Here is a 16,415-nt window from a genome sequence, read left to right on the forward strand (position 1 = left end):
TTGTAAACGCACAGGAGAAACGCATAGGTAACCCATATAGCTATTTTTAAATAATAATAACTATGGTTGCGATAATAGTTTTTTTGCAAAAGGTGTTTAAGAGAGGTCAAAAAGGCGTCTAGTACCTACCTCTTTTAAATTGGGTTTAAGTGCCTTATTGTGGAAACTGTTTTGGCTTGTGAACTACCTTTAATTTGTAAGACACATGTACCTATTATTAATGCTGTACCTAAGTGTATTTCCTAAATCAAAAAATAAAAGAAATAAGTAATAACTAGACGCGACGAGTAGGTATTTTTTGACTCAGTTACTAGTAAAGAAGGTACAATACTTTTTTTTACATACGTATATACCACACATAAAATATTTATTTACAAAAAGATAGTTACAAATATTACAAATACGTATCAAGCATCAACAAAACAGGGAAATTTATCAAGTGGAGGAAGGATTGGGTAGGGCTGCGCCATCATTTAAGCCAAAGAAGTTTTTGAACGTGTTAAATTTGTATCGCGTACCCCGGATACACATGCTTGTAGCACGGATTATGGAAATTGTAATTTTTGATCTTAGCCAACCCATAACCACGGTAAGGGATCTGTCCCATCGTTCGGCGATTGCTTCACCCATGCAGATGTTTCACGAAGGCAGACATTTGAGGTGCGAAGATACCATCAACGGATGTTACAAGGGGAGTAAATATCGCATGTCGTTTTTCACAAGGGAGCAGATATTTTCGTTTTTTTCTTCTAAGTACAATACTTTTTCAATGACTAGGCACCTATTTTTCAGTTTTCCAGAATAACTCGAATAAAAACAAAAAAACATTAAAATTAACTGTCAATTCAATAACATAATACATCCGCGACCCAGGGCACGCATTGCCGTTTCGCTAAGCTTATGATACCTAAAGATTGTGAGAAATTCACTTCATCATCAAAATAATCAAATGCCTAGAATCATCAAATATAACGTATTGATTCTATAATAAATAATGCGGTCTATACTCTTAACTAAATATTTGAACCAAAATAGCATGTCCACTCCCATCTTTACTCCGTGACGAAGAAGTCACAGCATTCGCATATATTATTAACTTGCACGGACATTGTTGTGCCAAAGAGCTATAACTTCTACATATACGAGTATTATGTGTTTGCTTTACGAGAGATACATATAGGATTCTACAGTCTCCATACTAAGAAATTACCTCATTTTTTTAGCGCCACCTATTAAATACTTTCATAACTACACTTACGAGGCCTACAAATTAATTTGTTCCTACAAAATATAAAAACACGCAAAAATATTTCGGGAAAATATGATTTTGGCCACTTCCAGGCTGCGAAACAGCGCCATCTAGTTTTAAGCCTAAAAGTCCCATACATTTCAGGGATACGCTTTTTTGTATGGACTTTGTCACGTATTATATGGCCCTTGGTATAAGTAAGAATTGGCCTATCATTATTTGCAAGACATATGTTTTCCTTGCAAGACATTTGTTGTAGACCTTTTTGTTTTCGCTCTGCACCATTTGTACTGAATCTCTGTTTGGCCCTATGGTTGACTGGTAGAGAATGTCTTTTGGCATTAAGTCCGCCATTTGTACATTTTTGTGTATTTTGTGCAATAAAGTTTAAATAAATAAATTTTGTGTAGTTTATATGTAGTTGTTATGAAACCAAAAAAACAGTTTTATTTAAAAAAGAACGATATACCTGGATTTCAGCTAAAAACACCCGAAAAACGCTGACACAAAAATAACTGTTTCATTCTTTTCAGTACCCACAGCAATTTTAGTTGCCAGTCAGCCTTTAAAAAGCTAGATCGAGTTTTATATATAACCTTTTTTATCAAAACGACGAAATAGTTCAGTTTAACCAAACTGCGTTGTAGGAATTGCAAAAAGTGTTAGTGTTAGCACAGTATAATAAAGAGTACTACCGTACAGTATGGCCACTCCCGCTCGGTTAACTCACAGTTATCGCCTGTCAAAAACTGTCATATCTACCTCAAACAAGCATGTTACGTGGTTCACCTACACGAGCTTAGCTGGTGCTACGCTAAATCTTGGGATTAGTTGTCAAAGCGGACCCCAGGCTCCCATGAACCGTGGCAAGGACCGGGATAACGCGAGGAGGATGATGATAGGTGTGGGGAACCCCTTTTTTCAAATCATTGTTTTTTGAAGCAACTTTTTAGGCGGCAATGATTGTGTCTAATGCAGATCATGTATTCATGTCACACAATAAACCTTTTTTGGTTCCGTACTCAAAATAGCTAGGGGCCCTTACAGTTTCATCGCGTCCGTGTCTGTCTGTCTGTATGTCATAGCCATTTCATTGGGAAACTTTCAACGAATAGAATTTATTATTATTTTCATAAAATAAATTACCATTCCTCTAACAATATTACCAAAATGTTTTAACCACCTATGTGTAATCGCACATATCTAATAGATATTTATTCACATCTCGAGTCCTATGGCACCAATCTGTTCGTACGAGGTGTCATTTGAAAGCTTATTAAACCTACTTTAATTGTTTTTAAATAACTATACTCATAAAAGTAACCGTTTACGAAATATTTTAAAATATGTGTTTTTTATCGCGCATGAATTGCACAAGTACTAGTAAAAAATGCGTCTAACTCAATAAACAATAACTTTACCGCAATTGATGTTATTATAAATTTTTTGCATCTATTCATGCTCTTTCTAAAAATATAAGTTTCATTGGTTCAGTGGATGATAATATATAACCATGTAATTACGAATTTGGTGTAGCAGGAGTCACTCTGCCCGGTCGCAGAAATGGGCGCTGACCGTAGTAAAGTATTCAATATTTTTGAAGTCCTATTTTACGGATCCATATGCGAGTGGTATCGTTTCAAAGCTAATTAAATCTACTATATTTTTTTATAAATAACTATAGTCATTAAGGTAGCTGTTTAGAAAATATTTGAAAATATGTGTTTTATAGACCATGAGTCGCACAAGTACCTACTGGTAATAAATGCTTCTTAATCCATAAACAACAACTTTTCCAGAATTGATGTTAGTATATAATTTACGTGGAATTTCATGCGCTTTCTAATAACATAAGTATTATTGGTGTATGATATTATATAACCAAGTAATTACAAATTTGGTTAAGTAGGAGCCACAGCGCCCGGCCACGTATGGATGCTGACCGTCGCCAAATTTTCTATATTTTTCAGATCCTATTTTATTGAACAGGAATCTTTTGAAAGTATATTATGCGTACTATCATTATTTCTCAATAATTTTAGTTGTAACTGTAGTAGCTAACAAAATATTTGAAAATATGCATTGGAACCGATGTGAGTAAAACATGCTTCTAGCTCAATGAATTATATTTTTCCGCAATTGATATACTAATAAAATAAACGCCAAAATTACCTTAAACCTTTTCAAATAATAAGTTTTGTCAGTATTGCATAAACAATTAATGTTAATTTATCCATCATACTCACTGCACACCGTTATATACATGGATGACCATTTAATTTTCGTTGCCGTTTTCATAATTTTTAAGATTGTATCTTAGTGCATGACCAATAAACAATAACTTTACCGCAAATAATGATATTATAAGATTTACAGGACATTTCATGTGCTTTCTAAAAATATAAGTTTTATTGATGTATGATATTATACAACCAAGTAATAACGAATTTGGTTTAGCAGGTGTCACTGCACCCCCGTGACGTAAATAGGTGCTAACCGTCGCCTAATTTTATGTATTTCTCAGATCCTATTTTAGCGATCCATTTGTGACAGGTATCATTTGAAAGAATATTTTACGTACTATCGTTACTTTTTAATAATTTTAGTCGTAATTGTAGAAGTTTACAAAATATTTGACAAAAAGTGTATTTTTACTGTATATGAATAGCATTCGCACTGATACGAGTGAAACATGCTTCTAGCTCGATAAATTATATTTTTCCGCAATTGATATAATAACGAAATGAATCGCAAAATGTATGGTCTTTACAAAAAATGAGTTTTGTTAATTTTGCTTAAATATTTAATGTTAATTTGTCCACCATACCCACTGCGCACGGTCAATCGTCATATAAACGGATGTCCACCGCCGTTGCCTTAATTTTTTCATCATTTTACAGATTTTATTTTACTGATCAATTAAGTATATAAGTAAATTCGATACGTGATAAATTGGGTATATTTATTGTGAATCAGTGAAATAAAGTCTGAAAAATCATGAAAAAAGGTAACGACGGTGGACATCCATTTATATGATGGTGCGCAGTAGGTGAGCTGAACAAATTAAAATTAATTATTTATGCAATACAAACCAAACTTATTTTTTGTGTAAGTAATTTTCCGTTTATTTTGTTATTATATCAATTGCGGAAAACTATAATTTTTTGACCTAGAAGCGTGTCTTATCAATGCCAATGCTATTTTTGCACAGTAAAATACACATATTACTAATCAAATATTTTGTAAACTTCTACAGTTTCGACTTGAAGTATTATAAATAAAGATAGTACGCATAATATGCTTTCAAATGATACCTCTCACAAATTTATCAGTAAAATAGGATCTGAGTAATGTAGAAAATTTGGCGACGGTCAGTCAGCACCCAATATCGTGACAGGCCGCAGTGACCCCTGCTAAACCAAATTCGTATTACTTGGTCATATATTATCATACATCAATAAAACTTACATTTTTAGAAAGCGCATGAAATTTCGCGTAAATTTTATAATAACATTAATTGCGGTAAAGTTATGGTTTATTAAGTTAGAAGCATTTTTTATCTGTATATGTGCAACTCATGCTCGAAACAAAAACTCATGTTTTCAAATATTTTGTAAACAGCTACCTTTATAACTATAGTTATTCAAAAATAATTATAGAAGGTTTAATTTGCTTTCAAATGATACCTCTTACATATGGATCCGTAAAATAGGAACTTAAAAATATTGAATACTTTACTACGGTCAGCGCTCATTTATGCGACCGGCAGAGTGACCACTACGAAACAAAATTCGTAATTTCATGGTTATATTATCACTTACCAATAAAACTTATATTCTTAGAAAGCTCATGTATAGTCGCGTAAATTTTATAATAACATCAATTGCGGTAACGTTATTGTTTATTGACTTAGAAGCATTTTTTACCAGTACTTGTGCGATTCATGCTCGATAAAAAACACATATTTTCAAATATTTTGTAAACAGCTACCTTTATGACTATAGTTATGTGTAAACAATTATAGTAGGTTTAATTATCTTTCAAACGATACCTCTCACATATGGATCCGTAAAATAAGACCTCAAAAATATTGAATACTTTACTACGGTCAGCGCCCGTTTATGCGACCTGGAGGATAACCCCTGCCAAACAAAATTCTTAATTACATGGTTATATATTATCATATACCAATGAAACTTATATTTTTAATAACATCAATTGCGGTAAAGTTATTGTTTATTGAGTTAGACGCATTTTTACTAGTACTTGTGCAATTCATGCGCGAAAAAAAAGCACATATTTTCAAATATTTCGTAAACGGTTACTTTTATGAGTATAGTTATTTGAAAACAATTAAAGTAGGTTTAATAAGCTTTCAAATGACACCTTGCACGAACAGATTGGTGCCATAGGACTCAAGATGTGAATAAATATCTATGATGGTCGGTCGCCATCTTTCCCCCCTTTTTCTCGACCCGTCCCCCCCTCCTTAAACTAAAACAGGTCAATTCGTAATCTGGAGAGAACGAGGAACATATCCATACCTGTTTTAGGTATTTAGAAGAGATGTCGACGAAAATCGTGAAGGAGACGACTTGTGGCCAAATTGGCTCTAGACTACTAGTGGAAACGCATCCTTTGCATTGTAATCTATTTAAATCAAGCATTGTCCAGTGTAACCTCAGCTTAATCAGTTGCATTGTCATATTAAAGCACAGTATCGGTGACAATAGCCTATGCGTCTTTCTACATCAAAAGGGTCCATATATTGTCTAATGCGATAGGAGGTAAAGGAACAGGTCGGCTTATGGTAAGGGATCACTGCCGCCCATGGACACCCGAAACACCAGAAAGGTTAAAAGGTGCATTGACGGCGCCGATTTAGAATTTGTTTTTTTTTTGTCTGAAAACTGAGTTAGTCGGAAGTGTTCTTAGCCATGTTTTATGCAAATCGGTCTACTATGTCGCGGTCGGGGGTTTTTTCAAAATTTTAATTTTGTGGTTAGGTTAATTTTCTATTATATTGTCTTGAAGGACTTCAATGGAATGAAGTCCTTGATAGCGGCAACCCACACTCAGGCGACGCACGTCGTAAGACGCGGAACGGACGTCAGCGCCACGCCGCCCGATTGTAATTTAAAAAAAGTCTCGTCAGTACATTTTGTATAATAGAAGACGTGAGACGCGCCCCAAGCGACGCGGCGCTAGAAATGCACCTGCATGGGAAGCATGGTCGCGCGATAGACGATAAAATAGCAGGCTGTCCCTATCGCACTTACAAATAGTGCGATAGGGACGGCCTGCTATTTTATCGTCTATCGCGCGACCATGCTTCCCGTGCTGATATGATAGTGGTTTGACCGGTTACCGGATATTTTGCCGACGAGACTACCTAATGTCCGGTATCCGGTCTCCGAATATTCCGCCATAATTTTTTACCGAAGTTGAGTAAATTTGACGGTGCGCAGCGCTGAGCGTTGCTGGTGCAACGTGTTTCTAGTTGATCATATCGTCACTACTTTTAAAAAAACTTGTATCTTCGTCTGTCAATGAAAAAGAAAATTGTAGTAAGTATGTATGGAATGCATTAGAGATGGGCCGAATATTCGGTAAATATTCGGTTTTCGGCATATTCGGCAAGATTTTCAATGTTCGTATTCGGCCGAATAGTTCGGTTACATTGCCGAATATTTACCGAATAAACAAAGTAAATGACTAATGAAGATCTTAAGTATTCCATTGCATAATAAGCTCTTATTTTAGTAGCTTTCATAGGAACTAAAAATGCGTCAAAATATAAACACAATTGTTTTGTAAAAAAGTTAAAAAAAACCGTAGTTTAAGATTTGAGAAGAGTTCAGAGTTGTTTAACCAAGTTTTATTTATCCACTAAATCATAAGAACCTAAGGTACTTGTAGTATGTATGACAATTATCAATCATTTCATAATTTTAATCCTAACATTCGCTTTAAAAATATGGCGTAACCGAATATTCGGCCGAATGTTCGGATCGGTAACAGCTGAACCGAATGTTCGGCCGAATATTCGTATTCGGCAAAGTCCATATTCAGCCCATCTCTAGAATGCATATAGACTTACTGGGTTTTAACTTTGAGAAGCAGCGTGAGATACGAGATTTTTTTAAAGTAGTGACGATATGTATGTTAAAAGCTATATTCAGACAGAAATTAAACTCACTTTTTGTACTTTTTAATGTATTTGTGAGATTAAACAAACCTTAACATTGATTACTTTATGGTTTGATATTTATGTTAAGTATGTATGTAAGTATAAGCTTTATTGTACATAAAGGAAACAAAAGAGACACAGTTACAGAGTCAGTAATATACAATGTAATGACTTATCCCTTATCTCTTCCAGTCAACCTGTATGTACTCTAGTTGTCTCCTTATATTAGGCACTAATCCGGTCTCCGGCAGCATATTACTTATGCAAGTTTTGCAACTATCCGGTATTTTGTTACGGACCGTATATCCGTTGGCCCGTTGCAACTCTAGTCCTTTTCATTCGAAATTGTAACAAAAATTCCAAAAAATGGCTCTTTAAACTTGGAAAGTCACATACATGTACAGTTTGGTATTGGGAAATTGAGTATTGACTATTAACCCTTTAATGCAACGCAAACCAATGGACTTAATTAGTGCGTTCAATGGGTTAATAATGTCGGCAAAACAAAGGATAGAGTTAGCTACTAATCCTAAATCTAGGAACTAAATTCTAGTATGAAAAGGCATTTTAGCATAATTATAAACTTGTATAACTTTAGTAAATAAAATAAAGCTGAAAATAGCCCCGGTTTATGAAATGTGAGTGTGCACGGGAAAACTTCCCACTTTCTCGATTACTATAAAGCCGCTTTGTCAGTTTATTCATATAAAGATACAAGTAAATCTCGCCTTAATGGTAACCGACAAAGTGAGACGTTTTACTAAACGCACTCACAAATTATGACATGTGTATGACTTGGCTAATAAAATCAATGCTTAGTCTGACTCTAGTACCTACATAAAGAACTTAGGTACTTATGTATGTAAGGAAAGAAAACCCTAACCATAAAATTAAAATTTTGGAAAAAAAAAAGACATATTGGACCGATTTTCATGAAACATGCCTAAGAACACTCCCGATCCCGACTAACTCAGCTTTCAAAAAAAAAAAACTAAATCGGTTCATCCGTTCGGAAGCTACGATGCCACAGACAGACACACAGACAAACAGTCACGTCAAACTTATAACACGACGTCGTTTTTGCGTCGGGGGTTAAAACTAGTATTGTAAACAAACCATAATCAATTAATCATCCTAGGTCAAGATCATCCTCTGCAGAAATACTAAATATGTACCAGCTTACCTGTAAAAATAATAGTTATTTGTTATACAAGGGGGCAAAGTTGTATTTTAACGCCGAGTGTGGAATTGATAAACGAGCAAGCGAAAGGATTCTATAGTTGAACCACGAGCGAAGCGAGTGATTCAAGAATAGAATCCTGAACTTGCGAGTTTTTTAACACACGAGAAGTAAAATACATTTGCACCCGAGTGTAACACAAAACTTTTCCCCTCACTATAGCGAGGAAACTACAACGCAAAAAATGCGTTTATCACTGCTTGCAGTAGTTCCACGGGTGGTAAGTCATCTTTATTACTAGATTCACCAACTTTTATCAATTTTAAAGCAGTTATTTTGACTTTATTCAAGGTCAAATTACTTTACCCACTAGTGGATAAAATGTATTTTTACGCGCTGGTATTAAAGGACAAAATACGTGTTTCCGAGCTAGTGAGGGGAAAAACATATTAATAGTAACTTCATGAATGAACTTCACAACAGGCGGTCTTATTGCTAAACAGTAATTAATAAATCCGCAGTTAGGATTGTTAGGAATAAATCGTAGTTTTTTTATTTACAACGATTTTTAACCCCCGACGAAAAAACGAAGGGGTGTTATAAGTTGGACGTGTCTGTCTGTCTGTCTGTTTGTCTGTCTGTCTGTGTGTGTCTGTCTGTGGCATCATAGCTCCGAACGGATGAACCGATTTAGATTTAGTTTTTTTTGTCCGAAAGCTGAGTTAGTCGGGAGTGTTCTTAGCCATGTTTCATGCAAATCGATCTACTATGTCGCTGTCGGAGGTTTTTTCAAAATTTTAATTTTGTGGTTAGGTTATTTTACTTACAACTGAATTTTTAAATCACGATGTCGATATCAATATGGATAAGAGGAATAGTAAGTAGGATATAATACTTAATTGAATCACATCATCAGAATCAATAAGTAATAAAACGTTTTAATACAAATTCACAACGTTGAATACGTAAAAACATTCAGATTACAATAATTCCCTTTGCAAAACTGCATATCGATAAAACAAGCACATCACTAGTAAGCCGGAGCAAAACGCGCTATTAGTGATGCGACATCACGACCGCGGGATTACGATACATCGGATTTAATATCGATGCAGTTGGGGACATTGAAATTGGGATAAATAAAATAAAAACCCCGAGCGTGACATAGTGGACCGATTTTCATGAAACATGGCTAAGAACACTCCCGACTAACTCAGCTTTGAGACAAAAAAAACTAAATCTAAATCGACTCATCCGTTCGGGAGCTACGATGCCACAGACAGACACACACACACACAGACAGACAGACATACAGACAGAAAGACAGACACGTCAAACTTATAACGCCCCGTCGTTTTTGCGTCGGCGGTTAAAAATGAAACTAGGTTTATGAAATAAATAATATTATAACAATCGTTTTTACGGTACAGTAAGCAAGAAAGATATGAATGCAGCCGAAGTGCCGAAAATATGTAAACATCGCTTTTTGCACGGGCAATAAAGAGAAAAAATACATATTTATGTCGCTGAAAAAACATATGGTTTTGTGAAAAATTCAAATGACGATGCGAAAAGGGAAACAGCAACGTACCCAGTTAAAAAAAACTCTTCGATCGTTTATGTTTTTCGGTAATTTATTCGTAAACCGAACTAGCCGAATACGAACATTACTACCAATATGCCGAATACCTAATAATTTGTATTGATTTGCGCAAAGTAATTTAACAAAAAAATATCCAACGGTACTATGCCCGTACGCAGCGCGGCCAATTCAAAATGGCCGACCCAACGCGCGCGGCGCGACGTTGTCTAATCGTGCCGCTACCCCGCCGGCTGGCGCGGCGACGGCCGCTCGTGAGCGTTCGACGAATAACGGTGCGCCGATAATTGTGACTCATATTTTGATAAGTTTTTTTTTTAATTTTAAATTTTATTAGCCACGTTTTAATCATTAGAGATACATTAATATTCTAAAAATAATTGTGCCGTTATTAAGGAAAAGGTTCAAAATTGTCGCTTACAATAAGGGCGTAATTTACTTGTGTTTATATCTTTATACCAATTACTTATTAATATATAGACATTAAATAGGTAATTAAGGCTAAGGAGACACTGGCACATTCATTGTTTAAATCATTCAGTAAATAATCAGTCATTATCATTAAACAAGTACCTATATGTTAAACATTTGTAGCGATTAACAATAACTACTATTATTAGTATTGTTTTTGTATGTAGTCCTAGTCAGGGTTTCTTATTAAACAATTTAAATACATATTATGAAACTTAGTAATTAACTAGGCAATCGTTACTAATTCATTAATTACCTAAATAATATTAAGTATTTACAATTTAAAATATTTAAATTATTTAAGTATTGTGATTGTGATATTCAATATTTAAATTACTTTAAAATTATGAATTATGAATACCAAACTAAAGAAATGTTTCCTCATTTACTAAGATTACTCAATTGACTAAAAGCAATATCAACTAAAAGACGCACTATAATCGTCTCGTTCACAATAACTGCACTAGTCTACGCGCTACGTTGCCAGCTCGAACGCGAAAATGGAACAGCAAGAGCGGTAGTTGCGCGGCGGACGCCAAACGTGTCGGACGTTAGACGAATGACGATTTGTCACTGACGCGTTAGTTTTACAAAATGGAGGCGGAACCGAGTTCTTCGACAGAACCGGATAGTGAGATTAATTTTGAATTTCGAAATAATGCAAGCAACATCGAATCGGCCCGATTTCTGCAGCGCATATTGAAGAAATCTGAAGAAGAGAATTTAATAACATTTAAACCCTTCAGAGATCCTTTAGACCGCTCACATTTCTACACCGGCATAGATAAGAGGAATATCCCTGTCATAAAAATCACAGATACGAAAATCACAGAAGTGAAAGATATAGAAAGATCTGTGATACATGATCGATTGGTTGCTTTCTATTTGAACTCATTCCACCTTGATTTTTCAAGTTCAATGAATACACCTACGACGAAGAACCTATTCGGAGCTATGTTTGGCAAAATTCCGAAATACATTGACATTCGCACTTTTCGCAAACACTTGGCCAAGTTAGGATATGTTTGGATGAGGATAACCAAAGGATATATTGTCATGGAAAGACCCAGCGTCACATTTGAAAGATACCATTACTTAAAGGATATAATTCGATACCGTGAAGAGAACAGAGAAATTTTCTTTGTCGACGAAATAGTTTTGACCAGCAGATGTACTCCCTATCAATTTAAAAAATACAACTATCTGCAGAAGACAGCTGTTAAAGCTAATGTAGATTTATCAGAAAGCGTATTATTAAAACATATATACGCTGTCTCGAAAACTGGAGTCTATGCCATGAAGGCCCTTCATGATTTCAACTCGTCTAACTTTGCCGGGTGGATAATTAATGATTTACTACCCATCTTGCCCAAGAACAGTGTTGTTGTCATGCAAAAATATGAGCACCACGATGATGTTGTTAAGAAACCTACATTATACAGTTTAAAAGAAGACATGGTAGAGTGGCTTGAACGGAATAACGTACCTTTTATTGAAGATATGTCTAAAAGTGATCTGATGTCTCTAATAGAGTCCTACACTACTGAGATTGACGAATTCAGTGTCATTGAACAGTCGCTAAAGTTAAAAGGTCACGAGTTGCTTCGCCTGCCTGTCTGTATTGAAGACATGACTCCAGCTAAACACATCTTTGAATTAATTAAGCGGAATGCCCACAAAGTACGGGTGAATATTAATTTAATAACCGAAAGCGTCCCTCAAGCTACGTTGGAAGAGTATGACAAAAGTATAGCAGATGAAGAGAAAGATACAATGCTTATAGATATGAAGATGGACGAGGTTTTAGATACTGTCATCAAAGATTATCAGAGCATGAAATTTAAACATGAAGATTCAGAAGTGCCGCTTAGTGATAGTGATTGAAAAAAAAAACTTTTAACACTTATGACCTTTTTTGATATTAAAGTAATGATAACACGCTGTTGATAATGACTGATATCTTTTTAGGGTTCCGTAGTCAACTAGGAACCCTTATAGTTTCGCCATGTCTGTCTGTCCGTCCGTCCGTCCGTCCGTCCGTCCGTCCGTCCGCGGATAATCTCAGTAACCGTAAGCACTAGAAAGCTGAAATTTGGTACCAATATGTATATCAATTACGTCAACAAAGTGCAAAAATAAAAAATGGGAAAAAATGTTTCATTAGGGTACCCCCCCTACATGCAAAGTGGGGGCTGATATTTTTTTTCATTCCAACCCCAACGTGTGATATATTGTTGGATAGGTATTTAAAAATGAATAAGGGTTTACTAAGATCATTTTTTGATAATATTAATAGTTTCGGAAATAATCGCTCTTAAAGGAAAAAAAAGTGCGTCCCCCCCCCTCTAACTTTTGAACCATATGTTTAAAAAATATGAAAAAAATCACCAAAGTAGAACTTTGTAAAGACTTTCTAGGAAAATTATTTTGAACTTGATAGGTTCAGTAGTTTTTGACAAAAATACGAAAAACTACGGAACCCTACACTGAGCGTGGCCCGACACGCTCTTGGCCGGTTTTTTATCGTGCTACTACGTAGACAATTGCTACCATATAAACAATAAAGTGATATTAATTAAAAATAATTCGTTGTTATAACATTTCATGTTCAAGTTCCTGTGCTAATATTGTGTACTTAACAGAAATACATTAACTTTTTCACAGACGTGTTTTTTTTTCTACTAAATCTCTTTCTTTCCTTGCCTAGCTAGGTAATAATTTAAAATATTTTGTTAAGTTATTACCTTGCCTTATTACCACTTTTGCAGTTAAAAAAATTACAAACTACACATATAAAACATTTACATGCTTATTGTTTCATTATTTATTTCTTAACATAAGTTACTACAAAAATAGTACCATATAATTGGTGTAATCAGGGGGCCGATTTTTGAGTCTCACTTTCAATAAAATACCGGTTGAAAACGGTGAATTGCCTATTATTTTCAGTGACAATTTTCTGAATTTGAACGCCGAGAGACTCAGAAATCGGCCCCCTGCATCGCACTTTAAATAACCGATATGAGTGCAACATAAAAATGCACCCTTATTTATCGCGCTTACAATAGTCGGAACTGGCAACGCTACGTTGCCAGACTGAGCACGCACGTACTCGCTAAAGCGCCGGCCGCGGCCCCTCCCGCGCTCCGCAGTTTCAAGGCGAACGCCGGCTGATCAGGACGCCCGTCCCGTGACGGCTCGTTTTAAACGCGTTACTGTCACAAAATGGCAAAAAAACCGTGTTCATCACAATCGCTCTCCAGTGTTGCAAATCAAGAATTCGTAAATAAATCAACAAATATTGAGTCGGCCCGCTTCCTCAAACGGATAATTCAAAAAGCAGAAGAAGAGTCCAGCATGGGTAAGCCTACGCGTAGCGGTATTGACCGCGCACATTTTTATACTGGGCTTGACGGTAGAACGTTATGCACACTGTATACAGACTTAAATGTAACAGATATTAAGGATATCGACCGATCTGTGATACAAGACTGCTTGGTTAATTTCTACTTGAAAGCGGCCGCCAGTCCACCTTCAAAACTCTCAAGGGCTCCTACAACAAGGAATCTATACGCAGCTTTGTACGGAAAGATACCTCGCTACATTGACCTAACAACGTTTCGAAAATGCTTGGCAAATCTTGGATATGTTTGGCTAAACATAGTAGCTAAAGATAATATTGTCATGGAAAGACCTAGTGTCACCTTTGAAAGATATTATTATCTGAAGGACATACTACGATATCGCGAAGAAAATAGAGAAATAGTATATGTAGCAGAAACGGCTCTAACCAGCCATTACGACATTTACAATTTTAAGCAATATGATGAATTGATAAAAACAGCAGTTAAGGCAAACATAGAAATAATCCAACTTGGTTTGATTAAAAATATATACGCTGTATCGAAATCTAGAGTTTACGCTTTGAAAACTATTGATCATTTCACGACATGTAACTTTGCGTACTGGGTGATAAATGAACTTATCCCAATCTTGCCTGAGAAAAGCGTAGTAGTAATTCAAAATGCCGAACATCATGACGATACTATCAAGAAACCAACTTTATTCAGTACAAAAGCAGATGTATAGAGTGGCTTGAAAGATGCAACGTGCCTCATAGTGAAGAAATGTCAAAATATGAGCTAGTCGATCTGATAGATACTTACACATCTGAGTTTAACGAAATAAGCATGATTAAAAACTGTTTGGAGTTAAAAGGTCACGATTTGCTTAGAATTCCAGTCTGTATTGAAGAGATGACTCCTGCGAAGCATTTTTTAGATTTTGTGAAACTGAACGCTACTAAAGTGAATGTCAAGCATGACTTGGTACTTAAAATAATAACGGATAGTGTGTCACAAAAAACTTTAGAAGAATTTGATAGACATACAGCAAATACAGAAAAAGACACCTTAGACGCAGATATAAAGGTAGATGAGGTTTTCGATATTGTGGTGGCAACGTTCCAGAGGGTACGTTTAAAAGAAGCTGTAGATTCTGAAGTGCCACTTAGCGACAGTGACTAATAAATGAAAATAATTTTGAAGAACGATTTCGTCGAAAATGCAGTGCTCTGATGTTTTTATATATCCAAAAGAAAATTATAACCTCTTAAAAGAAAACATTTGCAAAATATATTTGTTAATAGTCTTTCTTAACTTGTGTTTTCAATTCGTTTGTTAATAAATAATGGCATTCTAAAACTGTTATTTTATGTTACTGTTAAGTTTATAATATAAGTAGGTACTTTTAATAGGTGTAACATTCCCTAAAATGTTCTCTGTGTTCTTTTAAGAAAACTAAAATAATTATTTGCTTACCTACAGGCGGCTCGTCTGCTCGTTTGCTGCCTATTTCATAAAAAAAAACATATCCGCTTGTTAACAGTATTCCATAATTAAATGTTTAGTTTAAAGTTATCAACTGGATATTTGAGCTAAGTATTTTATCGTAAATTGATATTAATTTTACTGGTATCACAGTATAATAAAGAGTACTATCGTACAGTATGGCTACTTCCTCTCCCGAAAGCGCCGCCCACCCCCTCTCGGTTACCTCACAGTTGCCTCCTGTCAAGAACGCGAATAGTCAACCTGTCATATCTCACTCATACAAGCATGATACGCGTTCGTACACGAGCTTAGAATGTGTGCTAGGAACATGCCTACTTTCATATATTTGATCACCAGTGTCCGAGATGTGCTGGTATTATATTGGATGAATGTTGTTATGAAAAGACCATTTTAATGCGAAATATATATGGGCCAGTATAGCGTAAAAACTGTATAGACAAAGGCACCGGTAATAAAATCACACAAAAAGAAGGCCGCAAAAATATCTTATACTACTTGTATACAGGATGTAACATTAATGCTGGTAATCCATTTAAGAGCATAACCGGTATCGAATAGCGGTTTACGAATAGGTACCACTTCCTTTTTTTAAAATAAACACCATGAAAATTAAAGGTACTATAGAAGGTAATGTATAAGCCGTAGGATTTATCTTCGGCAATTATGTTACAATATCTGGGCGACCGAGCTTCGCTCGGTTCTATTTTAATATATCACGTCTTTAGATAAAAAAAAACTCTTATAAATACAAAAACAAAAAAAAAAAGACAAAAAACAAAAACTTAATTTCTGGCCGGGATTCGAAACCCTGACACCTACGATCTATCTGCGTACATTAGACCGACCTCGTGCGACTGAGCTAAGCGGAATCG

The 16,415-nt window shown here is 35.3% G+C and overlaps 1 protein-coding gene across 2 annotated transcripts; it reads left to right on the plus strand.

Moving 5' to 3' along the window:
* The first annotated feature begins 11,229 nt into the window (after positions 1–11,229).
* Positions 11,230–13,344, plus strand: LOC125237495. 2 transcript variants are annotated; one of them, XM_048144607.1, is made up of 2 exons: positions 11,230–12,656; positions 13,212–13,344. In XM_048144607.1, the coding sequence occupies exon 1, from the start codon at positions 11,285–11,287 to the stop codon at positions 12,572–12,574; it is 1,290 nt and encodes a 429-aa protein (XP_048000564.1). In that variant the 5' UTR covers positions 11,230–11,284; the 3' UTR covers positions 12,575–12,656; positions 13,212–13,344. The 2 variants fall into 2 exon arrangements, with proteins under 2 accessions (XP_048000564.1, XP_048000565.1); XM_048144608.1 differs by having other exon boundaries at positions 11,230–12,651; positions 13,207–13,344.
* The last annotated feature ends 3,071 nt before the right edge of the window (positions 13,345–16,415 follow it).

Source organism: Leguminivora glycinivorella, chromosome 21 (genome assembly GCF_023078275.1).
Source record: "Leguminivora glycinivorella isolate SPB_JAAS2020 chromosome 21, LegGlyc_1.1, whole genome shotgun sequence".
Classification (NCBI taxonomy): Eukaryota; Metazoa; Arthropoda; class Insecta; order Lepidoptera; family Tortricidae; genus Leguminivora; species Leguminivora glycinivorella.